The sequence below is a fragment of the Ixodes scapularis genome, unplaced genomic scaffold (assembly GCF_016920785.2).
Source record: "Ixodes scapularis isolate PalLabHiFi unplaced genomic scaffold, ASM1692078v2 PGA_scaffold8__174_contigs__length_109621045, whole genome shotgun sequence".
Classification (NCBI taxonomy): domain Eukaryota; kingdom Metazoa; phylum Arthropoda; class Arachnida; order Ixodida; family Ixodidae; genus Ixodes; species Ixodes scapularis.
The window spans coordinates 35280742-35307792 of NW_024609883.1; the positions used below are offsets into that span (position 1 = coordinate 35280742).

Sequence of the window (27051 nt, forward strand, 5' to 3'; positions counted from 1 at the left end):
TACGTTAGCGGTTTTTCTGCCGTGGTGCCGTGCCATGTGAGCCTGCGCGCATTTGCTTGGGACAAATTATCCCATGTGGAGTCGTCCCGAGTTCAAACTATCTAACTTTTCCTCCCATAGAAATGTATGGGCGCTCGCCGGGACTTCTGAACAGGATTGAATTAAACGAAAAGTCTAATTAACCGAGGTCAAACTAACGAAAGTTTACTGTATCTGTTGCATCCATTTTGCCCGTTAGTTTTTTGGGGAAATCTTATTAAGGAAAGAGATGAATGCACCGTGCATTCCGCACCGCTTGACTTTGCATGAAGTATCGAGGCACCGTAAGTTGTAATTTCTTTTCTCCTTCCTACGCTTACGGAAAGCTTTGAGAGGTTCGCAACCCACCTCTGTCCTAAATGCCGTGCTTTGCACCCACCCGAGTATGTGTAAAGCGGCTGTAATGAAGCGTTTTAAAAGCTTCTCCAGTAGCATAAAGCGCCGGACTGCTGGCCAAGAGTCTGTTGGTTTGATTCTTGCCGGAGACAAAGTGATTTTGGCAAAGAAACCTGGTCGTGTTATTATGCATTTGGTCACAACCTTTTGCAATGCTCTACACTTAGAAATCAGCCCTAAAATACATTCTGAATTAATACATAAAAACAAAATTAACATTCAAAGAGCAACCAAAATGCTAATTGGGCAACCACTGCTGATAGTAGTTACCATTTACTCTTATCGTAAAATACCGGGCAAGCGCCCACTCAAACTTTGGAGATAATTGCAAAAAATGGGGGAGGGGCGCTTGTCCGATCATCAATTTTACATGTACATTTAGTGTGCGTATTTTCTCAGATCTTACAAATTTGGAAATGGGCACGTAATGTGGAATGGGCAGATGCACGGTATTCTACGGTAAGCAGGAAATGCTGCAAGGACTATGAGTACGAGCTTCTTGCCTTGAACTGTGCATATCACACTCAAATGCCGAAAGAACCAAAGCGACTCCCTAACGTGCCCCCCCCCCCCCCCCCCCCCCGTTTCAGTACTGTCAGTTTGTAAGCACATCGGAAAGAAAATTTTTTCTGGATGTAGGCTGAACCCCTTGTGGTCCCTAGCCTTGGCATCCCTCGGTGCCATCAGAGAATTATATCCCTCCAAAAAAATTATATCCTTCCAAAAAAAGAACTTGGATTTTAAAAATAGGGAGTGAATTAAAAAAGTCAATTGGAGACCCGTACATGGAGATATCTCAAAAGACTGAAATGCCACATCCAAAGGACTAATATCCTTGAAAAAAACAAAGTTTGATCGGGAAAGGAAAGAAAAAACTCAGTACTGACCTGTACCAAAGCCAAGGCATATTGAGACGTGACCGGAATTCCTCCTTTGCCTTTACAAAACTGGAGAACAAAGAAAGAACTTCTACATGTCAGCATGATTCAAGGCTTGCACCAACATGCACGAACGAAACCTATGCTATGTACTGGCTGTGTCAATCTTTTTCCTGTTTTGCTACTACTTCAGAGGTTTATTACCTGTGTTCAACTTGCGGTGAGCACTACAGGTGCATTATTTGACACCCAGATAAACCTTTTCCTCGATTGTTTTGTTACTGGGCAGTGCTGTCGAACTAGTAGCAAAACAGAAAATAGCGGAAGAAAATAAATGTGAGCCTTACAAATAAATTTTCTGCAAACACAAACGCGGCATGGATTCATGTTCGGTGCTTCACAAATGTCATGCGCTTATTCTCACAATAAGTTACCGAAGCAAAATAATTGTTCCATGGACCCTTTATAACCACTTTTGTAGCCCTCCATTAACCGCATCTACACAAACTAATGATAGAACCCATTAGGCCAGACATAAAACAATACTTAACAAAATTCACCCAAATGACCAGCAAGCATGCCAACATGTCCACACAGAGCAACAAAATTGGCATTCAGCATTGTGTGCAATGCTACAGACATTGCCCGTAGTTGCAAACTTCTATCTCCTTCCTCATTAACAACGACAAACAATCACCTGAATAAAAGCTTGCAACATCCATCAAAAACATAAAATGCTTTCAGCCTTTCCTCTCTAGCGAAGAACGAAGACCAGCAAAGCTGTACTATGGTGGGAATGAGGTAATGGCCGGCCGCAAGTCGGCAAAGCCAGAGTGAAAAGGCTCGAAAGGTTGCCGCCATCTATGAGCATAGCGGCAACCAGACAACCGGCAAGGCAGCAGTCTGGTTGCCAACGTCAATCATAGATGGTGGTAGCTGTACAGAGTTCTGTGTCATCAGGTCATTTGAGGACGGACACGATCCTGGGGAAACTAGCCCTTAACAGCTTCGCTGTAAAAATATCAACCAGCAATAGAAAGTTTCAAGATCAAGCTAAAGCGAGCAACGTACAAAGACAATAAGAAACAGCCAACCTCACAATATCCGCGTTGACCGCAGATGCCCTTCGCACGCTGACGCTGCCCTCCTCACACTCCCCCTCCCCGTCCCTGCTGCCGAGGTTGGGCCGAGGTTGGCCAGTCTCCTTGCTGTCGTACTCGTCCCTAAAATCCGTCAGCATCTCCAGAATGGTGCACTTGGTCTCCAGGTACGCCCTCCGGTCCTCGTACCTCCTCCGCACTTCTCCGGCCGCCGGATCCAGACAGACTTCCCGTTCCACTCCGTTCTGGATCATGTTCGGATCTTCGGGAGGCTCCTCCTCACTCTCTTCCTTTGACTCGAGCCGAGCTTCCGACTCCTGAACTGTCGTCTCACTCGCAAACTGCGCGGGTGGCTTCGGGAAAAACATGGTCCCTTCGCAGGCCATCGTCGGTGCGTTCGGCGGTCCGCCGCCGCCGTTCTCAACGGCCACTTTGGGTTTCGCCGGCGGAGAACGAGATGCGTCACCGCCGTAGGATCTCGACGCTTCTTTCGACTTCCTCTCGTGTGCTCCGTCGTCGTTCCTCGCGTTCCCGTTCCGCCTTTCACCCTCCGTCGGTTCATCTCGGAACTCTGGTGGCGGAAGCGGCGGAACCGTGCCCCCTCCTGCCTCGCTCGGCGAGGGCAGCGGCTTCTCGGAGACGTCGCCGGGCAGAGCAAGCCGGACCACGTCGGACGACGCGTCGGCGCTCTCGTAACCCGATGTCGACTTGCTGGACCCACCCGTCGGACAGAAGAACACCTCGTCCAACGAGTCTCGCCTCGAATCCTGCGCTGCAGTTGTGCGGCACACCTCCAACGCGACTTGGCACGACGAAGTCGACCTCCTGTGTTTTGCGCCTCCGCACGTGCTTCCGCGCCCCCTTCCACTTCCGGTTCCTAGTCGGGGCCCCAAAAGCAATGCTCCGACGCACGAACACGACTCAGAGACTGCCTTACGCGTCACCGCCGCAGAGGCTCCCACAGCCGGCGGATCTGTCACGGAGAGGTTGTCGAAAACGAAGTTTACTCCGTCAACTCCGTCGCTCGCAAACCGGGCTCGCGCGGGAGGTGGCGGCGGCACCGGCGGAACGCTGCCGCGCTGCGTCAGGTCTGGCATGGACTCGCTGTTGAGCAGCGATGGGGGTAGGCTGCCGGCACGCACCGGAGGCGGCGGTGCCGCGTTCGTGACCGCCACCGTGCTCTGCGAGTGGCGCATTCGGACGCTCGCGGCGATGCCGGCGTCGAGCGCGCGGTGGTGGTTCCGAAGGGCATCGAGCCGCTTGAAGGCGAGGAGGGTCACCGAGGAGTGGTTGAGGTGTGGGCGCTTCAGCTGACGCAAAAGGCTCGCCGTGCGTGCTTTTAATTTGACCTTGGCACGCGTCGAGGAGGTCTTGCCGAGGCGGAGGAAGGCCTCGCGGTCTTGGGTGTCGGCGGAGGAGGTCGAAGACGTCGACGTGGGCGAGCCCAGCTCGGCGTCGACGGAGAGGGTGGGAGACGCGCGGCCGCGCACTGAGGCACACTTTTGGGCGAACAGCTTGGAAGCCGAGGAAGTCGACAGGGTCTTCTCCGAGGTCCTGGCACCACTGCCGGCGCAGCCGTGCGCGACGCCCGAGGGACGCCGGTCTTCCAGCCTGAGGGAGATGTCGCTCAGGTTGAGGCAGGACTCTGCGAAATGCGAAATAAAAGACAGAAGACAGATATTTTGTTTCAATGCAAAATCTATTATGCATGTCTTGCACTTCTAACAATTTTCAGTGTAGCACTCCTGAAACAGACGAAAAAAAACTTGTTGCTTCAGCGTTCGTCTGAAAGTCGTGTCCTCTCTCTTGCCGATTCAACATTAGTACCAGCCAGACGCTGATGCAACACTGGTGCCCAATTTGCACCTTGCACCAACTTCCAATCCTAAACAAAATCCAGCACTACGGACTTGTTGAAGCCCATCTGCACAGCAGCGTTCTGTTAGGGTGGCCGTTCCAAATTTTACTCGAGTAGATCAGAGTTACTCCCACAAGTCACATTGTGCAATAACACAGAAAGAGCTACACTGAACGCAAGTGTAGGTTTTCAAATGCAGGGATACAAAGCTTTGTTTTAATGCATTAGCATTAGAATGCTCGTTTTGACGAAAACCTGGCAATGTCTTTCATTTGTCAGTGCCGGGGAGAGAGAGAGAGAAGGATGGGGAGAGGGTGACCCATTGGTCAGAAGCACTGACATCAGCATGTGCTAACCTCTCCCTCTCTCCCTGGTGGTGACAAACTGATGGACACCACCAAGTTTTTGTCAAAACGAACCCTTTTGTTTTCGTCAGTCACGTGCACAGCTGGCACGGAGCCAGAGAGGAGGAGGTGTTGCACAACACCTAGGTAACAAAGCCGTAGTGCTGAATGAGATGGTGTATTCTGAGAAGGCCAACGCTGAACACAGACTGGATACAAGTGCTGCATCAGCGCTCAGCTTCGAGTCAAGTTTGAGCTGAACGTCGACGCAATGGTCGTGTCCAACCTGTGCCCAGCATTGGCCCTCTCTGATGACGCCATCTCACTCAGCACTACGGCTTTGTTACCTAAGAGGTGTTGAGCCGTGACACGGTAAAATATGGGCATGCTCAGTTGCTGCTTTGCTGTCGCCGGTTGTTCTTCACTCTGGGTTTCCGTAGTAGCGGTGCGTGGGCTGTGATGTGCGTCTAGTTAAAACGATGGATGCGGTTCCCTACACGAGTGATATGATGCAGTTCCTTCCACGACGGTATAGATGTGGTTCTTTCCACGAGTGATATGGGTGACCGTATCCAAAGATGTCGGCATCCGTAAAGTTCCAAAAGAATGCCCTCCAAAATTGAAGAGATAAATGGTGAAAAACATAAGATGGGCTATCATTGGATATGCCATAGCAAAACTTAATAAAAAATTAAAGATAAATACCCTGGCGCTGGCTACAAAACCATGTGACGTGGGAACTGATACCACAGATCGCGGACACTGCGAGTTCGCGTTTCACGATGCAATAAACACGCAGGAATTCGCGACAAGCTCCTGTGTGACGGGAAACGATACCGCAGGTTGAGGATGCAGCAGATTCGCATTTCAAGGTGCGAAGGACCTGCGGAAACCATCCGAGAACTTGGATCTCACGGGAACGAATGCCACAAATCGCAGACGCAGCAGGTTAAGTTTTATAGTGCAATAAACACGCTGGAACCCGCTATAAACTTGCCCGTCATGGGAACCGATATCGCACGCGCTGATCGCGGACAAAAATGCGAGACTCCGCTAGAAACTCGTATGTTATGGGAAAAAATACCACAGATTGCGAACGCAGCAGAATCGTATTTGACTATGCAATACATACACGCGGGACCAACTTAGGTGGAATCGAGATCACATGCGCAGATTGCGAACCAAAACGTAAGAATCCAATACAACCTTTATGTGACGGGAACGGATACTGCAGATTGCAAATGCAGCAGATTCGCATTTCACGGTGCAACATACACGCGGGAACAACTCGCGTGTTACGGAAGCCGATATCGCGCGCAAAGATCACAAACAAAAATGCGGGAGCCCGCTACGAACTCGCTTATCAGACATGCCGGTACAGCAAACTGCGCAGTTGATGCAAATCCCACCAGACGTCGCGTGACGTCCGACGGGAACCGGGGGGTGGTCATTGTTTGGGAATTTTAGGGGCGAAGCTCCTCAGGGTCTAGCCTTGTCCGTCCGGCGTCCATGCTCACATCGATTTTGCTGGTGCTCGTGCTCGTGAGCTCACGTGCTCGTGTAGGGAAAAAAAAAAAAAAAATAAAAAATAATGAAAAAAAAAAATTGTTTGCGCAGTCGACAGGATTCGAACCTGTCCAGGGAGACCCCAATGGATTTCTAGTCCATCGCCTTAACCACTCGGCCACGACTGCGGGACGAGTAGGGGGCTCTGAGATGTGGTAGTAACTCAAGAGCTGGGGATGTCATGAATGAAACGTTGCATGTAGCCGCTCAACGTCTATACAGGAGAGGGCGCTGCGGTCAAATGCGTATATATGATCACATTAAACTTTGCATGCATTGGCTCAATGTTTATAGATAAGAGGGCGCTGTGGTCAAATGCTCAAATGCATATATAACCCCGTTCCATACAACACATCCTTTTTCCGACATGGATGAAAATGAACGAAAGACTCGACATGCTGCGGTTCAGCGCCTACGCAGACAAGCAGCACCAGAGCTTCGCCCAATCAACATCATTTACCATGTGGAGATGCGGTCAATTTTATTGTACTACGACTACTACTACTAATAATAATAATAATAATCTTTATTAGCACAAAGAGCCAATTGTGTCCTGGGGGGCGTACAAGGCGAAGCAGACAGGCGAAAACCCGTACGCGAGAGCGTCTGCTGGCCGACCCCCCAGGAAACAAACAATAAAAACAGAAAACAAGCAATCAGAGAAACAACAATCAAGCAGCCGGAAAAACAAACAATCACAAATTCTAAAAAAATTCCCAAGCAATCTTAATGCCCGACCTGCAGAACACTCTCCAGGGACACTGACCATAAAGCAGTAATAATGAAGTCGAAATGCAACCCAGAACTCAGCACTACCTGTGAGCAAACAAAAAAAATCAACACCATCAGCACTACCTATGCAATCAGTATCATCAGCACCACCGGAGCTTCGCCCCAATCAACATCATTTGCTACGTGGAGATGCTGTGATTTTTTTTTATTTTGCCCAACTGTTTCGCTATTTCACCTGAAAGCAGGGTGTCGAACCAAAACTCTTTCTTTTTCGGTTCAGGTTACGGTTCACATATTTTGGTTCGGTTCAGGTCCAGCTTTGGAGTGGAAGAAATAACGGTTCGAACCGGTTCCTGTTTATGTAACGGTTCAAGAAAAAGTGAAAAATTTTACCAAATATTCGCATACCTCTACGGCCATGAAGTGGATTACTACGGCATAAAATAAACCCTCATTTATTGATTTTTTGTACTCCATCTGTCTATTGGGAAAAATTTAAAGACGTGACATGCGACTGAGTACCAACCTTTCATTCACCAAACACAAAACTAAATACAGTAATCCCTCGTTATAATGAAGTCAACGGGACGGGGAAAAAATTCGCAAAAAGCGGTAATTCGATAAAAACTTGGGAGCCATAAAAAGATTAAAAGTAACCTTGAAAGTACACAGGAACTGTGTGGAAGGCTTTTACAAATATACAGTATAGACCACTTACAACGTAACCGCTTATAGTGCAGGACCGGGTGTAACGCGGCTTTTTTAAACCACCGGTTCGTCTCCCATAGAACTCCATGTATTTACATACCGCTTAAAATGCAGGCGCGCGAAGGGAAATACCGTTTATAGTGCGGTTTCTGAAAGAGCCCGGCGGCCGTGCCGACTCACCGGCGCAGCGAGCACGCTTCCCTTTACGGCGCTAGATAACGGCGCGAGCCGCGAGCGGCACTCGCGGGGCAAGGAGGTTGCTCGAAGAAACCGGGAGATGCGAAGAGAGAGGCTGCAGTTGCCATAGCGACGGAGGGACGCATGCACGTGTCGTTCTCGCGCGCGCGTCCCTCCGCTGCGATGGTTGGAAACAACTCCAACGACAGACCCACAGGACAGACCAAACGCAGGTCGAGGAGAAGGGTTCGCGCGCGTTGCATGCCGATCGCGGGCCGGCCCGGCTGCGTCTATCCACAAACATGGCGTTGGTTTTGATCTTCGACGTAGATTGCGTGATGGAGGCTCATCGTTTCGCGTAAAAGCGCTACCCTTGACTGTGAATTTTCGTTGTGTGTCGTTATGATAACCCAGCACGTACTAGAAGGGAAGATCCACCTACTCGTGCGGCGATGTCGTGGCGGCACTCTCAAGACGGCAGAAACGCTCGTGTCGTCGTGTTTGTTTACTTCGACTACAGTGGTGCTTTCTGTGTTTTCGAACATCGCCCGGATTTCTGATTTGGAGCATTTCATGCCTGTGCTCAAGTTGAAGGTATTACTGGCGCGTATCGTATAAATGATGCGAATTTTCACGCGTTTTCATCGCCGGAGAAAAGTGATTAGGGTTAGCAATCCTGAACGCTCGCAACGTCCGTCCGCAACCCGCGACGTTGTTAAAAGGCTGCGCCAGGCAAAAGTCGCTGATTTCTTTCAAAATATGTGACACACTTGAGACAGAACTGTTCTAGTCTGGTGAAATAAAGACTTTCCTCAAACTAAGCTTTACTTTTCACCTAACATAAAGTAAATTCTTTTACAAAGGTAAGTAGTCTCATGGCATGTATTTTGGCCTGAAAAATTGATGTTTTGGTTATAACGCGGTACCGCTTATAGTGCGGATTTTTGCGACTCCCGCGACATACGTTATATGGGGTCTACACTGTATATTCAATGAAACAAACCTTGCTTATTATCCAGTCTTGCTGAAACATGAAAAAAGACGGGCGAGCAATTTGCCGGGCGTTTTTGCCAGGCATTAAAAAAACCTCTTCCAACTGCCTCAAGTACCACATGAGGCTGTCATCGCCGCTGCCGCACTCCACCTTGTTGCGTTGTTGCGAAGAAGACGAAGTATGTTTCACATTTCTCCAATCATGGGTACCTCTCGGAGTTCCTCATCCAACGGCTCTTCCATCTTTGCCCTGGCCACACACAAGGCCCACGATCTCGGCATCCATGACGGCAGCGACAACCGGGATGTCCGCATCCACAAGCGCAAAGGACTCGAAGTCGTCTTCGGGAGGTGCACCGACGATCCCATGCACGGTTCTGTAAAGGTCGCCACAGATCTCGGTGTCATCCGCTGGCGCACCAAGCTTGCCTGTACAGGAAAAGCTGTCGACAGAGTCGATGCCAGGATGTTGAATTCTTTCGCAATTTCCAACTTCTTCGGTCGACCACCTTCCTCCAGTTCTTCTGTTCCGGAGTCAAACACTTCCGCGCAGGCTTCAGTGAAGCAGGTTGCACGCAGCTACTGTACACGCGGCAGACGGGCTGAGGTGCCTTCGCAACGCAGAACACGATATCGAAGACGCTGCCTCGACGCGCACGTGATCCGTAAATGCAGCCTCGACCAGCTGGCAAACACATACATTGCGTGCGTCGCGACGACCAAGTACAGCCAAAGCTACAGAGGAGAGGAGAGCATACGCTCTCTCCCCTGTAGCTTTGGCTGTACTAAACGGTTTTAGTGAGACAGAGTTTTTCTTTTTTATTTTTATAGATAACTTGGGACGGTGCTTCCAAAGAGGTGGGCGCCGGCAAGGGATACGCTTCCCTGACTTGATTCCGTCGAGCGCCGGGCCGCGGGCACCACGGGCACCGTGTGAAGTGTCGGAACTGTCACTCAACACGCTGCCGCATTCCTCTGCGCGCACAGAGCTCAAGAAGTGGCGATCTCCCGCCTTCTTTGCTCCCTTGACTTGACAAGTCGGAGTCGAGGGGTAAGTGCGTCGCGACAGACACTCTGCAAGCAAGGCACGTGCTCCTCGCGCATTTATAGCAGCAAGACTACTGTATTTACTCCCACAATGAACGCACTCGCGTAATGAACGCACCCCCCAAGTCAGCTCTCAAAATTCCGACTTTTTTTTTCACTCGCCTAACAAACGCACCCCCAACTGGGACGTCAAAATTTTGACCCCCTCCCCCCACGCGCGCGAAATGAACGCACTTTTCTATCCTGGTGCAGCGAGGTCGCGAATGCATGGGCAGCGTGGGCGAACAAAACGCCTTGCAAAAGACGTTAAAAAAATTCGCAAAGATCCAAGGGAAGCAAAAAAAAAAAAACATAAAAAAAAGCTTTTTTTTTTTCTTTTTTTTTTTTTTTAGCACAGCGCAGTCTGGACTTTGGGTTCGCGCGCCGCCGCTCGCAAAAAGGTAAGAAAGAGAAGCGGAGAAGCGCTCTAAGCGAACAAAACAGCTTGCGAAAGGCGGCAAAAAGAAAAAAAAAAAAAAAAAAAACACGGAGCTAAGAGAAGACAAAAACAAAAATAGCTTTTCTTTTTTTTTTTTTTGTTTTTTTCACAGCTCAGTTTGGTTACGGGGAGCCGCGCGCAAGGAGGTAAGAAAGAGGAGCGGAGAAGCCCTCTAAGCAAACGAAACTGCTTGCGAAAGCCGGCAAAAAGAAAAAAAAAACAACAAAACAACCCACTGAACTGAGAAAGAAACAAAAGAAAAAGAGGAGCTTTTTTTTTTCTTTTTGCACAGCGCAGTTCGGTTACAGGGGTCGTGCCAAGGAGATAAAAAAGATAAGCGGAGAGCCCTCGCCTAAGCAAAGCCAAAGAAGTTACTTCGATTTTTCAGGATAAAAGGTCCGTTCATTATGCGAGTAAATACGGACGCAAAAATTTTACTTCGCGTATTGAACGCCCCCCCCCCCCCCCCCCCCCCCCCAACTTTGCATCGATTTTTCGGAAAAAAAGTGCGTTCATTCTGCGAGTAAATACGGTATATATATTCCGCAGCTAATGGCTTTTTGCGCACATCTTGGATGGCTGGCAACAAAAAGAATCAAACAAACTGCGGATAAGGGACAACGAACATTTCTTTTTCTTGCACTGGCTTAAATATAGTACTTTCGACGGATCGTCTTTCGTATCAAGCATGTCCGGCCGTCGATACACTTCGAATAATCCGGTTCAAAATGCATGCGTTGGGATCGGGACCGCGTCAAACTTTGAAAAATGCGATAATTTGCGAGGATCGTCTTTAGTAGTAAGCATGTCCGGCCGTCGATACACTGCGGATAATCCGGTTCAAAATGCACACGTTGCGATCGGGACCGCATCAAACTTCGAAAAATGTGATAATTCGCAAAAAGCGATTCGTTATAACCAGGGATTACTGTATATCTACTGCAAGAATGGACGAGTGCCTCCCCAAAATTGTTACATGCACATGCCATATTAATTTGACAGATGTGTACGCTCTGCCTTGTACATGCACATGTGCGAAGTGGGTGATCCTTTCTCTTAAACAGCGACCCTTTTTCGATAAACAGCATTTCTCTAAGCCGAGGCTCTGCTTCCCCTAAACCAAACTTCGATAAAACGAGCTCGTTCTCTAAAACGTGTTTCGATGAAATGGCGTTCAAACAGGGTGTATCTCAAAACGTCCTATTCGCATTTCGCCCTTTCTTGTTTTGCACCATTCTTGTTTGAGACCTTTTCGTTTGAACCTTCTCAAAACATCCAAACCAGTTTTTTCGCACTACGATCAAATAACGCGAGCTACGTTCTCAGCCCTTGATTGGCTCCAACAGCTCGCAGTGTGTGCTGCAAGTCCACTTTAAGGAAAAACAGAGTATGGAATGGAGGTTAGCCCTTCCGAGTGCACCCTCCCACGGCCGGGAGAAAGGAAGACTACGAAGCCCTGCTTTGACACAAAGGAGCAGTTCGGTGTCTTATGGCCCAGCGCCTGGTACCACTTCCGGATAATTCATTGAGGGAGTCCTGACCTTTGCTGCATCTTTCAAGAGCAGAATGGACCTATTCCAGGAACCGTTAGCCAAACCGTGAAACCAAAGCGTGTATGTAAGTGCGTGCATGCAGGTGAGTTGGCAGGGGAGAGGGGTGGACTTGAAGCTTCTTCGGGAATATATGCGGTGACCAAGGCACAAAACCAGCACCTCAAAATGTCCCACTTGATTTTTTTTTCTAGGAGGATAAAACACACCGGATGTAACGAAAATGGACCAAATGCAACCGGCCCAGCCAAGGAGGACGTTTTGAGAATCGTCCTTCTGAGAAGGTCCTAACGAGAGGGTTGAAACAAGAATGGGCTCAAAAGATAACCGCCCGTTCAATCAACCGTAGTAAACCCGAATTCGATCCTGCATTGTTGTTTCTGCAGTGGCTCGATGCGTCGTTTCGCCAACACATGGCGGCGGCCTTTTGCCGGGCGCGTAAGTGCGATGAATTTGAGCGGCTCGGGCGGATTTTGTGACAGTCAGTAACAGCGGTTATTGAACTTCATTTTCGTAAAATATGCCTACAAAAATATTTGCATAAGCGGAAACAACTTGCCCCGCAGTGCTAACTAAGCCTCTCAAAATTTCCAACGCACAGCACACGGCATAGTACATAGTGCAAATGCGCATTTGAACCAAAAGGCAAACCGGTTCGAAACGATTCTTTTGTTTTGCTCCAGTTCAGATTCAGCTCCAAAACGGTATCAAACATTTCGGTTCGTGTTCTATTCCAGTTCAGGAAAAATAAGCGGTTCACTTCCGGTTACGTTTCGACACCCTGCTTGCAAGCAGACCCCTTCTAAAAGCAAAGCACTAAACTAGGGGACCATAAAAAAACCTTAAACTGGCAACTGCCTGCGTTCGTCGATATCACACAAAACATAGGCACTACTTCTGCAAAGCAAAAATTCCATCAGTACCACCCTGAACAATGAGTCAGCACCTGTGCTCACTGTTCACATAGAGATGCCAAAAGGCATCATCAATATTCACCACAGGTCTTCACAGTGTCCAACTAACTGCAGAAAGGACTATCTACTCTCCTCTTTGGTGCAATGATTTTTGCACTAAATGCCGGTTAGAATTAATTCCCAACGTCTCTACTATAACCTAAGATACATGCATTAGCTTTTCTCCCCACGCAGTGATAGTCGTAGAAAAAAGTTTTAAGAAAAACAAGCCGCACCCGCCCCAGAAACTTGCAGCCAGAACAAAGGACCGCGTGGTCCGGAACCGATTATATGCACCCAATGTTTAAGGGGGGACACTACCCAGAGAAAAAAAAATTCTGCAAAAAACATTGATTTTTAACAATTACATATTTACATCCATCTACATCCAGAGAGTATTCCCAGAAATTTTCACTAGTTTACACTGCATAGTTAATTTTTTTTTTTTTTTATAAATTATTTTCTGCCATTGAAGCTAAAGAAAGAGTAATGTTTAGAGCACTTTGAACACATTTTTCTCCGTTCCACTTTTTGGTATAAATTCTATTCAGTCAAAGCTATCGTTTGATAATGGCAATACCGGAAAGGCCCGTTCTTATCTTTTCCTGACTGAAATTTAATAAGGCATGCGCCTATGGAGTTTGTTTGTCACTTTACAGATGTCTTTTATAAAAAATGTTGAAATTTTGTCTAGACACAGAAGACCAAAAACTTGACCAATTTTGCAGAAGAGAAAATTGATAGAAATCAATGACATTTTGCAAAAAACTTTCCATAGGCACACCTCCTAGGCATTCTGCTACATATGTAGCGAATAAAAATCTTGAATATTGTGATAGTTTTCCGACGATAGATTAACTAAACAATGTAGGGGTGTGGCTGATAGAAGCTGCCCTAATTTTCTTCCCACTTAACCGACAGACCAGAAATTTTGTTATGCACCCTCTAGCATGACCACCAGTTTACCCTGTAAATTTAATTAATTTTAAGCCAAGGGTTCAAAAGTTGACCCTCCCAGGGGGTGTCTCCCCTTAACATAATTACAAGCTGGGGTTGGCAAAACACAGGGCATACGCTGACCTCCAATGTTAGGGTTTGGATATTGTCGTCATTGCAGCGATTGGACATGGGCCACTACTCAAATGCTTCTCGTGCTATTGATTATCACGAGCCCAGATCAAGTGCTTGTGCAATGCACAAGTCCAATTTATAAGCCGCACTCAAATATCATCACACAGGGAACTATGATAACACTGTGACCTACGAGCTACGCTGTCAAGTTTTGCGAAGGAGAGATTGAAAGAAAGCACTCACTTTTATCCTTCAAATTACACAGCAAAAAAAAAATATTTCTTGGTTGGTGACGTCGCATGCGAGTGTAATTGGGTCTCACTAGTGCCAGTAAGCTCGTGTAAAAGGAAAAACATTTTCAGTGAATACAGTCGAACCCCGTTATAACGAAATAGTACCAAAGGCAGAAAGACATCTGTTCGCCATATGCAATGTTCGTTATAAAAGTACACACCAAAACTGACGCAAACGTTTCCGCAATTGAGCCCGTGCAAGAGTGTGCACAGTACTACGATATAAAAACGCACCATCGCGGAGATCCTTACCTGTCACTAAGCAGCATTAAGGGGAGACACTGCTCTTTGAGGCAAAAATATGCTAAGAAAACACATTTTTGAAATTGTGTTTCTTGAAGATTGGCAGGCACCTATCATCTTGTCCTGAAAAATTTTCTTTAAATAAACCTCTCTCATCTTGAAATATTCTCTTAGAAACAAAGTAAAATGAGTGTCAGGATGTTTTTTTATATTATTTCTGAGTGAACTATTTACACCCTTTACTATTTTATAGAAGCCATATCTCCACTTGCACGTGTCTAACCTTCATATTTCTTTTTTCTTTGTCTGGTAGGTGTATGTGTGACATGTGCAATAAGGGGTACAAATATATTAAATAGGCTTTTTTTATGTGCCTTTTAGGTATCTTGCAACAAATCATTTTGAAACTGAAAAGTTCAAAAATGTCCTAAAAAGCTAATAAAGAATCCTAGAGCTTTCATTTATACCTTATTGGATTCCACATACTTTTTAGTTCACTGATATATGTTTATTTTTTTTAATTTTGGTAATTCAATTTGTCTTAGTCCTTCTCTTTGCAAATGAAATTTTCAATATTAACAAAACTAATTAGGTTACATCAAAACCAAGTACATACTTGTAGTCAGATTGTAATGGGAAATAAGCTATGTAAATTTCATTTGATTTGAATCACAAGTTATATAAAAAAAAGCTCTCGAAGCAGTGTTGCCCCTTAAAAAAATAGATCGGAACATGAGGATATCAATTTGAACGCGAGAAACGACGTTAGCTGGATCTATCATTACGTTTATTTGAAGATGTGATTTTGGGCTGGTGCCTCTTCACCTGGAACCACCGCACTGGAGCTAACTGCTGTTGTTGATCAAATCATCAAGCCCTAACAGACACGCCAGACTTATTGCTCTTGTCTGAAAAAGCAGACAAGACACCGGCAGATTTTGTGCCTTTACGTCCTATGAGAACAGACCCTCTTACATGTCCGGGCCGAGGCAAGGCCTAAACTCTTTTGGTCAGTCTTGATGGTGTTGCTCGCATACCAGTCTTTTATGTTCTTCCTTGCACTCCAGATGGTAAATATTGTGCTTGGTGCAAGCTCAAAGTCTGCAGTGATGTCTTTTTTCTTTTGTCCGCTGTCCACCGCCCTCAAAACCTTCACTTTTGTCTCCAGAGAGCCGGCTTTTTGCTTTGTCACCATTTGCAGCTCCGCTAAGAGTGGCGTGGTTAGTGGTTGGCTTTAGTCTGCACTGGTTCTTGATGCCTTGCATGGAGGCCAGCAGCGGCACAACCGCCGTAATTCGCTCGGTTCATAGGTGGCGCTACCTCCCGAAACGCACATTTTTGCACATCGGGTAATTTAATCTTTCCAAATTTTTCATTTAAAAATTACTTTTTGTATTTTTTCTACCTTTTAATAAGCTTCATAGTATTTTGTGATTCAAGAAAAGCAGAAATTGTTTTGCTATAACCGATGGCGCGTCAGATTTCACGGTTTCGGTTTTGTTATGTAACTAGAACTCCCAACCAAATAAAGCATGACCAACCAAATTTTGTGATTAGTTTGCTACATCTGATAATTCGCTATATCAGTGTTCATAATAAAGAGGTTCAACTGTATTGTAGCATTGCCCCTTTAAGGATTAACACATGTAGACCAAAGCCACATAACATGTCCCTTTCGTACGAGGAGGAGAATGCTCACGTGAGCCGCAGCCGAGGGGCGTAGTCCTGAAGTCCTGGTAGTGCTCTTCGTAGATGACCGGTAGATTGTTGCTGTCGCCGTCCAGCTCGGCACACTCCACTTCCAACGGCGGGAGCAAGGCAAGGTACCGGGACCTCCGCAGAGCCTCAGTCACCTCGTGAAATAGTTGGGTGCTGTGCGGGAGTTTCATGCGCGTTGTAGTCGTGCTCACAATTACGCACGATTAATAGTAATTAGCAAGATTTACTAAGTGGCACAACGGAAACCTAACCCCAGGCCATGGTTTGGAGCTATGAGGAGGAAGTAAACGGGAGTACAAGCAGCTGAACTAAGTACGACTCATGGGAGCCTGTGGTGGTAGGCAACCGTCGGCGCATGCGGCCGGCTCCCGAGTGGCGAGCTGTAGCTTTCCACGTGATCTCACGAGGTTACAGGGCACGTTACGACGCACCAACAAAGTGACGCAGCGGACATACAATGTCACCATTTCACACAGCAGCCAACAGATAAGGCAGCGAGAGCAATAAACCTCTTCCTCATACGACAAAGGCATCACGTGACATAGATGACGTCACCAACTGCAGCGTGAAACACCCCGCGTCAAGCGAAGTGGTCAACTATTATGCAAAAACGTTCAAAACCACCCAAAGCACATCGCAACGGAGCATAACAAATCGTAATGCAAGCATAATGCTGATGCATGATATGCTCTGTGCTGCCCCAGTTTATGAGAGTGATAGAGACAAGTTTAAATATTTTTTGAAGCTGTTTTAGTCTGCGTTTTCTGCGTGAATTCCAAACACAACTCGCACCTATTCTCGCTGTCAACTATTTTGTGCTAAGTTCTCGAGGCACAACATAGCTTCCGCAGTGCTAGGCAGCAATGCAGAAGCTACATTAGCCTTGATGACGTGGCACAAAACAGATGAAATTGAGTATAAAGTGCAAACACTCCGTAAGCGTTGGTACTCGGAAAGAAACCAAAGCAGTCTCGTACAGTGACTCTAATGCCACACAATACTTTTCAAATAAATTGCAACATTTATTACTTTACTGTTCATACACACCAAACACACATACACACAAAAAAAGAAAGGAATCAAAGTTCTGCATCGTCACGCAAGCATGACATCGCGCAAAGAAAAAGTATGATGTCAAAGCGTGGCAACACTCTGAGCAGGGTGTGCCTGTTTGTTGTCTTAATTTTTCTTTTTCTCCCCGACATCCTTATCTGTTTGTGCCACTGTTTCACTCTCTCTCTCTCTCTCCCACTCAACATTACCTCCCACTCTTCTTTTTTTTTGGGGGGGGGGGGGTTTTTTGGCTTTTCTTTTTTACCTGCTTCCTTATCTCATCTTTTGAGTGTTGCTTGCTGATAATTTTGTTGCACTCATTTTGTTCTCCTCATGATGCTGCATGTCTGCAATTGTCAAGTCAATTGGTGCAATTGTTGGAAGGGTTCCAGTCACACAATGAGCAAAATGAGTGATCAGTGCAATGAAAATTCAGTACCACGCAGTTCTTGAAACTCCGCATATCTCAAATATCTTTCTAGTTCTTATGACTGAGTTAATGAGGGTTTACTGTACGTAGGAAAGGAAACACACACCACACATGAGTCAACATCCCTGCCTAAGACTAAATCGAGATAGGTACTGTTAGGAGTGGTGAGTTGCCTTACATCTGATGGTACATACAAACAAAGGCGGATTTAGAGAGGGGGTCCGGATGTCCTAACCCCCCTCTTGATTTCTGCACGTGTAAAAGTTAGGGCGTAAAACGAAGGAGAGGGAGAGGGGGTTCCTAAACATATGGTATGCTGACCAACACCACACAACCCTCTCAGGAAATTCCTGCATCCGCCCCTGCACGTAAACCGAGTTTTATGATGAGGAATATAGTGGCGTCCCCCTCCAACCAAAGAAGACAAAGCCACCTGGCAAGAGCCACGTATATGCACTTTGCCTCATGTCACAAGGCAGTGCACACGCGAAAGCATGAAATTAAGATTTCTGCCTAGCACAACGCCGACGCCGCAAGTGCAGCTGGCGAAGTCCCTGCAATGGCTATTGCTGAATATTGAAGAACACCTTCCGTCCCAGCATAGCAGGCCAAACCTCACCTGGCGTCACTGGCAGAGAGGACCGAAAAGCGGGGCTTCTCGATGATGAAGTAGGCCTCTGCGAAGCGCTTCACCCTCTGGAAGTGTCGCTGACGGGACAGCTGCTGGCGCACTTTCTCCTGGCCAAGGACCACCTCCAAGAACTGCTTCCAGAGTACGATGAGGGCACCGCACAGCTGGGCCACGTCGCTGTTTGCCACCGCCAGAAAGTCCTCTTCATTGTCCACCTTCTGGTAAGAGGACGAAAGCCGTACGGCAAGCAAGTTAGTCTGCTTCTTGAGCAGTGCGTACAGTAATGTCACAGTGCTAAGCTCCAATTGGAAGAATAGTGAGTGAACACAAAGGGTAGCTAGAGGAAGTTCTCTTTGTTATCCACTTCTGGTAAGAAGATGAAAGCCATAGCAAGCTCATCTGCTACCTGCACAGGGGTACAGCGATGTAACAGCCCCGAGCTCTGAATAGACAGATAGTGGGTAAACACAAAGGCTAACTAGTAGGGGTGCACGAATACCGAATAGTCTAAGCTCATTACAACAGACCTTGTTACAACAGAGATTTGGATATAACATACCAATCTGTGAAGTTCGGTTGGTTTTCCTCAATGTACTAGTATTGACTCAACTTCATATCTGCATACAACATACTCCTCTTACAACAAATATTGAAATCTTGGTAAAAATCAATGTCAGTTATAACGAGCTTAGACTGTAGTAGTTTTCGAATCGAATACCGAATCGAATCAAGAAAAAAAAGCTGAATATTGAATTGAATATTGAATAGTGATTTTATTTGTAGAAATTTTTCGAAGTGTGCAGCAAATGAGATTATTATATGTGCAGAGTATGCGCCTGTTGCAGAATATGCATCTTGTACAGAACAAAAGCTCAAATGTAAAAAAATTCTGGTGAAAAAAGAATACAAAAAATAAAAGCAGTTGCTGTTGGATGTTGGGCACTAAAGATCCAATTTTATGGCACAAATATAATCTATCTACCCTAAACGTCACAAAAATACCAAAGTTACAGCCACACATGTCTTGTTTTCTTGTTAAAAGCGGAACCTAACACCGCGACTTTTTTTTAATAAATATTTGTATATCTCAGAAAAGGGGCATTTTGCGATATTTGGTTTCCATTTTAAGGAAGAAAAAGGGCACCCGGGATTTTATTTCACATAAATAAACAGATAGGTGTTAAATCTGAGTAAACAATATAATCTGAAGTAAGAAAAAAAACGTGGTTAGGTGGCGCAAGACATTGTCCAACTGCCGCTATGCATCTATTTTTCCGTTTATCTATCCCGTCTTAGAGCCTTGATTTAAAAAGAGGGAGCAAGTGAAACTGAAATCACGAAGACGGCTCCAGTGCAAATTGGTCGTAAGTGCGCATGTGTTGTGTTGTCGCGTGGAAGAAGGCGAGCAAGCAGAAGGGCGACAACGCCTGCCCTCCCTGCCCTGCCTGCCCGATCCCGATTGACGCCTTCGTCTTTTCGTCACCTTCTAGCAGTTCGTAATTCAAACGCGGCTATTGAACGGCAAGCACTCTTGGTCAAACAATTCTAGTTACTCTTAGCCAGTAGGAGCCTATGAGAAATTGTGAGTATACTGTGAGAGGAAAGTTACCGTGATCTGAGCAAAGACTTTCTCCCACGGAGGAGGGGCTGGGTCCTTGCTCTTAATGTGGAGAAAGCAATCCTGGGGAGTGGGAAGAGAGGGGAGAAGAAAAAGCAGAGGGAAGAAGAAATGCCAAAAGACCACAGGCCAAATGCCAGATTGAAACACCAGTCACCGTTAAAGTGTGTCCATACTCTCACCTCAGCTTAATCTCTGACTGCCGAAAACGTCACAACGTGAGTGGGTAGCCTAGATGAACTCTCGCGGTGCATAGGAACTTATGCTCCCAAGCAATACTTAAAAAAGTAATGAGCTTGTGCTCATAACCTTTCCTACCGTACATGCTAAGATGAAACATGCTACAACCTCATAGTTTGCAGAAAACACAAGATTTTATAGTAATAGTAGTCAGACACAGCACCGACAGCGCTGCGTCTATGCACTTCTCTCTCGTCCTTTGTCAATTTTTTTGCGCTGTTTCCACTTTTGCAGTATTAGTAACGTTGTCAAATATCTTTTCCATGTGTTCGGTTAGGCGTAAGTATGATTTCCTTGGTTAGCACCTCAAACGTGTGGGCTCTGCACTAACTTGTTCAAAATGCACAAGGTTGCCAACAAAACTTTAGCCAGACTCAAATTGAGAACACACTAGAGGTCCGCAGAATAAGGTTAGTCCTCAAAGAAAGACTACCTACTTCACGCACAATGCTCTGAATGTTGGATGCTCAAGTGAGGTGAAGCCCAGTGTTGAAAGTTGAGGTCATACAAAACAACTTGAAAAACAAGAAAATACAAAAGTGTACGAAAGGAGTACCACTTAGAAGTGATATTGTTAAAGAAGGAAAAGCATGAGGTTCTCGTCACTAGGAGAAAAGCAGAATCATGCATTGGTATGCCTTCAGTTGCTTTTAAACTGATGCTGACTTCTTTTTTTTTTTTTTCTCGGACAAATCTGAATCTGCGTTGGTATAGCTAATATTCCTTGGGTGCATTTTGTTTTCGGCCTCTCAGAAGGATACCAAGGAGCCGACGGCAAAACCTTGAGTGAAATGAAAGGCAAACTCCCCACCTTGGCAATGTCACTGAGGCCTTCCAGGCAAGAAGCCAGGTCTAGTGAGTCTGGAATAAACGGGACATAGGTTGCAACTCAACAACTTGGACAAAAAAAGTTAGTGCAGAGTTGCGGCACAACTACCCTCGGAACAAAGCAACCATCAATACCGCGTAATGCACATAGGACATAGGCATCTGTGCACGTAGACCAGTACCTTCACCTCAAACAAAAACCAATGTACAGTAACTTACTACCAACTTTTAGCGAAAGGAAGGAGCAAAAAAACAAATCAAGTGCAAGGTTTTTGATGGTTTGCAGAGATTAGGATTCGAGAGTGAGCAGGGCTAAAGGAATTACGAAATGATTTATCTTTAGCCAAATAATACTTTCAAGGGTACTTCGATGTGTACTATAAATACAGACGTCCCATCAGTTTTTGCCTTGCGCTTTAAGGCCGGATTACACAGCACCGTTTTCTTATATAGCGTTACATTACGGAAGCTTACGTCTCCTTGTGTCAAGAGTCGTTGGAACATCTGCGCTTCGCACAAAGCGTTGTAACCAACTGAGGGAGCGGCGCACATGCGACACGAAGCGCAGGTGTCTAGGCGACTCGCACTTCACGCAAGGAAACGTGAGCAAACGCCCCTGTGGGAATGGGACTTTATTTTGAAAGAAGGTGAAAACAGTTTTCTCTTTTAACTCGGTTTGGAAGAGAAATGTACGTGTGTGCACCGAAACGGGCGTCGTGGCACGGAACGATGCACTCTGCTGACACAAGTCGCACCCCCTAATTCGGGAGACCCTTGGCTGCTACACCGTGTAGTGAGAAGATAGGAGGATCGGGTGTGGGATGGTACACGAAACTAAGATCCGAAGAATCGGTTTCGATATCCACCCCCGTTTGTTCCGACCCGGACGATCATTGCGTACCACCACCATGCATCGCCACTTTGTGCGTCACTAGTGAGCGATACACGTTAAAGACTTCCGCCGGCGGCCGTACCACGCCGGCCGAATCTCTCGTCTACGGTGCAATCTGCTCGTAACGACGCCAAGTGTAACGTTGCGCTGCTCAAGACAATCATCGGTTTCTTAAATCTCGAGACTAGAAGCGCTCGGCTTCTAGTCCGGATACGACGACTGAATTTTTAGGTTTCCTCCTCGTCGTCACGAACTGACTGCACTATATGGCGTAAACCAGTCGCGCCGTACCTAGAAGGCCGACCTACCTCACGCCGTCTGTAGACGCTGACAAGGTGAGAACGGCGGGGGAGGAACTTCGACTGCCCCGCCTCCGGTGCAAGCTTTCTATCTTCGACAACGCTTCAACGTTTTGTACACCTCAAACACGCACACGCGGCCGAGGCATGGAGAGCGCGCACAAGTACGGGCGTTCGAAGGAAATGCCCTGCTGTACTCTTTCTGTCAGTAAACACAAACAAGAAAAACGTTTGATTTCTTTTTAAAATCGGTAGCTGCATAGTCACAAGACACCCATTTCGAGCTACAAGAGGTGTAAACGATGCTTGTCGAGTTGGCAGATAGCCTCCTTTTGCAGTTTAGATTGGTCAGCAGAGACGAAGCCTTTGACTGAAACGGTAGTTTAATGTTAATGTGAAACATTCTTTGGCTAGTTCGTCTGGATTTCGTGAAGCCATGTTTCGCGAAGACGTGGCCTGTGTCACGTCACGCGACCTGAACACCGGTTCAGTTTCCCCGCCGAGCTCAGCGGGAAAAATGATTTTGCGTGACTTTGTGTCACGTGACCTGTACAGAAATTCAGTTGTTTCTCCGCTAGATTTAGCGGGAAAATTGTTGCCACGGGACGTCGACGCCAGTTCGGTTTCCCCGCTAAATTTAATGAAGAAATTGAAGACGCGTGACATGATGTCACATAAACTCAAATTCAGTTTCCCCACTAGATTTTAGCGGGAAAATTTACGTTGCGTGACCTACACATAAATCCAGTTTATCCGCTAAATTTAGCGGGAAAAATGACACGTATCTGGCTGCAGCTTGCCATTCGCCATTCTATGTGGACGCAGGCCGACCCGACGGTGAAAGTCAATGGGGTGGACAGGAGAGGGGACACCTCTCCTGTCCACCCTTGGAAGTTACTACCGCTAAACACAGAGCATTTCACATAGCAACATAAATGAAGGGCAACCTGTCCTGCAAAGTTTGCCTTGCACTTCCATAGTGAGCTAAGAGGAATTAGTGGTAGCTCTAGGATGCCGTTAAAAGACGGAAGACTCCTTTCAATGACAGACAAGGTCAGGCACTTTGTCGGACTTTGCAACCCGGTCCCTCACCGAGCTGCAGCTGCTGCCAGGGGGGCAGAAGGCGCAAGCACTCCTTGAGGCGCCGCTGGAGACTGCCGTAGGCCGTCAGCAGCAACGAGCACAGTTCCCAGTGCACCAGGCAGGCACGCTGAAGGCGGGCAAGCAGACGCCCGGGCGTCTGCGAGAGGCCAACACATGCCCCGTCATCGCAGAAGAATCCTTCTCGAAAAAAACACTTAAGGGGACACACCCCCTAGGAGGGTCAACTTTTGAACCCTTGGCTTAACATTAATGAAATTTACAGGGTAGGCTGGTGGTCATGCTAGAGGGTGCATAACAAAATTTCATGTCTGTCGGTTAAGTGGGAAGGAAATTAGGACAGCTTTTATCAGCAACACGCCTACATTGTTTAGTTAATCTATCATTGGAAAACTATTACAATATTCAAGATTTTTATTTGCTAGATATGTAGCAGAATGCCTAGGAGGTGTGGCTATGGAAAGCTTTTTGTAAAAAGTCATTTATTTTTATAAATTTTCTCTTCCGCAAAATTGGTCAATTTTTGGTCTTCTGTGTCTTTGACAAAATGTCAACATTTTTTTATAAAAGACATCTGTAAAGTGACAAAAACATTCCATAGCCGCATTCCTTATTAAATTTCAGTCAGGAAAAGTGAAGACCGAGCCTTCCCTGTATTGCCATTATCAAACGATAGGTTGACTAAAATGGAATTTACACTAAAAAGTGGAACGGTGAAAAATGTGTTCAAAGTGCTCCAAACCCTACCTTTTCTTTAGCTTCGGTGGACACAAAATAATTTATAAAAAATTAACTATGCAGTGTAAACTAGTGAAACTTTCTGAAAATATTCTCTAGATGTTGGTGGATGTAAATATGTAATTTTTCAAAATCAATGTTTTTTTCTGATTTTTTTCTTCTGGGTAGTGTCCCCCCTTAACTCATAAATAACATGTATATCACAAAAGAAATCCCCACCCACTCAAAAAAGAAAAAAAATTTAGTGAAATATTTGTTGCAAAAACTGCTGAGCTATAAGAGATTCTAAGGCATGTTTCTAAGGCATAGACTTTGAAATAAATGCATGTTTCAGAATGGACCTTTTCCAAATACCGACGGCACCAGGCGGTGGCTGCACGAACTAAAAATTGAGGAAGTGACCTACCTGCGCTACCAATCGATAATGGGAGCTACGCTACCAGTTGCCTCGCTCTCTGAGCAGCGTCGCGTGCCCAACGCGACTTTAATGAGGGAAATCCGTAGCGTCCACCCAAACGTCGTGTTTTTCTTTCCGTCCACTTTCTTTTTTTGTGTAACACAATTATATATATGCTGCAATTACGTGTTCTACTCATCGATCTACAGCCTCATTCCGAATTTCCTCGATTTTTCGTGCCGACTTCCACCGCTTGGCATCGGGCGCTCGCGCGTGCGCAGAACACTTCTCGGAAAAGGTCCATTGCTCAGATGAGTCTGGCAACACAAACAAAGCACTACTACCATAAAATCCCAAGAGATGCCTTACCCCCAAAGGTAACCCGCCCCCTACTGCTCGCTCGATTTCTTTTTTTTTTTTAAACACCGAAAGATAGCCCCCTCCTAGTAATCGCAGTGTTGGGATCAATGATGACCTCGGCGTAAATGCATCTAGTTAGCTTCGGTGAGAAAGCGAACATTGCTGACTGGTAAGTACAGTCATCTTTGCTTTGTTGCCCCACAGTGATTACAAATTTGGCAGGGACATATGATCTTAAGATAGCATTTTTTAATGTTTTCTTGATTGCACACCGAAAGTTGGCCCACTCCTTATTATTACCCAATTTTTTTCTCGATTTTAGCTAAACTATCTTTTAAAATATTATGGTGATTTTTTTTTTTTTTTACTTTTTTTTTTATTTAGTTTATTTTGTGTCATTAGGTGTCCTATCTAGGTACTGAAACAAAACGTCTTCTGGGAGTTCAGTGTTTGTCTAAGTCACATTTATATTTTTCGCCACATCATTTAATCTAGTACTAGTTTTTAAAACATGGACGCTGATAATTATAGAGTCGAATGCAAAACCCACATTTCTTGCCTTCCCGTGAATGGAGGAAAAATCCTGAACGAACGTGTAATCCCAAAGACACCCCCCCCTCTGATCCATCGTCCTTAACGGCTGTCTGCAGAAACAAAAGAAAATCACCGAAACACTGACCACCACGTCAAATTCACGCGACATCCGACAAAATTCCCTCGGTTGTCACGCCCCCTTAAAAAAAATAGTCCTGGGGTTGCTCACTGGATAGATCAGAGGGTAACGCTCGGCCATGCTCCTGACAGGATTAAGCATGCCTTACTGCAATCACGGCATAACTGTAAGATGAATTAAGATGCACTAAAAATACGCGAAACAAATAACTGCTACAAGAGGGTTTCTGAAATTTCGTATTTACTGTTTCTTACGTCAACCCATTATGCTCAAAATATAAAAAGTTGAACTAGGTAGTAGAGAAAAAAGATCCGACGTGTAACCGTCAATGCGCTCATGCAACAGAGAAACCGCAATTGTTGATACAATAGTTGAAAATTTTATTCTGCATCAGCAGGTAAAGGCTTTCAAGATAAGAAGTACAGCACCATGGAAAGTTCTCCATGCCCTTGATTTGCCACACTAGTTCCTGTGCCGTGTGATTTCGTAGCACATGTCCACATATTGGATGTTTCACTTCCATCTAAATGTTAACTGCCGTTTCCCGATAAACACTTTCCCCGAGATTGTTCATCTTCACCGTGAATGGGTATCGGTTTGAAACTTCTATTTCTTTGATACTTCTATCAAAATACAGAAAAACATTCCTGGTTCCTTGCCATGCCCAGAAAGCGAACTCCAGCAACAGCCGGGGCACCGCACACAGACTAAACGCAATTACACTGCACACTAACCACGTGACAATTACGGAGAAATTCTCACTCTAAATTTGGTAGTTGAGAAACTTTTTCGCGAAATTTTGTGGAGAAATTGTTCTGCTAAGTATGGCCATACCTGCCAACCTGTGGACTTTCAAATTCGTAAAAGTCGCGTGGCTGCGGCAAGGGGTGGGGGGGGGGGGGGGGGGGTGACGCGAAGCAATGTGCAGCTTAATGTCAGCCTGGGCAGCGTGCAAAACGCTTACATCACACGTGCACGTGCTACACAATCCAAACTTCTCTCGCTTTTTGGGCGGCACAAAGCACGGAAATTTCGACAAGTAGGACTTTGGAACACCTGAAAGTACCTCTTTTGAGGTTTCGAGTTTGGCATTGCGCCGCGAAGCCAGAGTGACCAGGAGAATGCTACAGTTCTACGTGCAACAAACACAGACGCCATACTTCTCGCCTCGAACTGGCCGAAGCAACAAGGCCCAACAACGTCTGAACACGCCGAACCAACGTGCACCTGTGCACCGCCGAACACACGAAAAAAGTTTTGAGCTTTGGATTGGTTTTCGATCTGTGGCCACCGGATAGACGGAGAGTAAAAACCACAACGCTACTGTGGACGGTACCTATCGCCCTCTTGAGGCGGTGCAAGATACCGCCAACAACGGAGTTACAAAAACAACAACAAAAAAATAATAAAAAATAAAATATATATATATTTTTCGTAAGATCTGAAGCAAGATTCGTAAAATTAGTCCCAATTCATACATTTTACGAAAAATTCGGAAGAGCTGGCAGGTATGGTATGGCGAAGAAATACTATCTCAGTAACAACGACCCTAAAAAAATAACAGACCTGGGGACCCGCCGCAAAACCACGGCAGTAACCGTTGTCGTCGTAAAAGGAGTGCTGCAGCTTGCCACAGTGCTTATTGT

At 46.0% G+C, this 27051-nt stretch overlaps 1 protein-coding gene across 3 annotated transcripts in view; it reads right to left on the minus strand.

Annotated features, from left to right (window-relative positions):
• Positions 1-27051, minus strand: part of LOC8043443 (protein FAM135A) — a 73380-nt gene that overhangs the window by 28100 nt on the left and 18229 nt on the right. For all 3 annotated transcript variants that reach the window (XM_029973875.4, XM_029973865.4, XM_042286614.1), the window contains 7 exons: positions 23229-23376; positions 20929-20978; positions 19869-19940; positions 18248-18477; positions 16126-16298; positions 2408-4058; positions 1323-1382 (listed from right to left, as the gene is read on the minus strand). In XM_029973875.4, the coding sequence (XP_029829735.3) occupies positions 1323-1382; positions 2408-4058; positions 16126-16298; positions 18248-18477; positions 19869-19940; positions 20929-20978; positions 23229-23376 (2384 nt within the window). The remainder of the gene's footprint in view (positions 1-1322; positions 1383-2407; positions 4059-16125; positions 16299-18247; positions 18478-19868; positions 19941-20928; positions 20979-23228; positions 23377-27051) is intronic.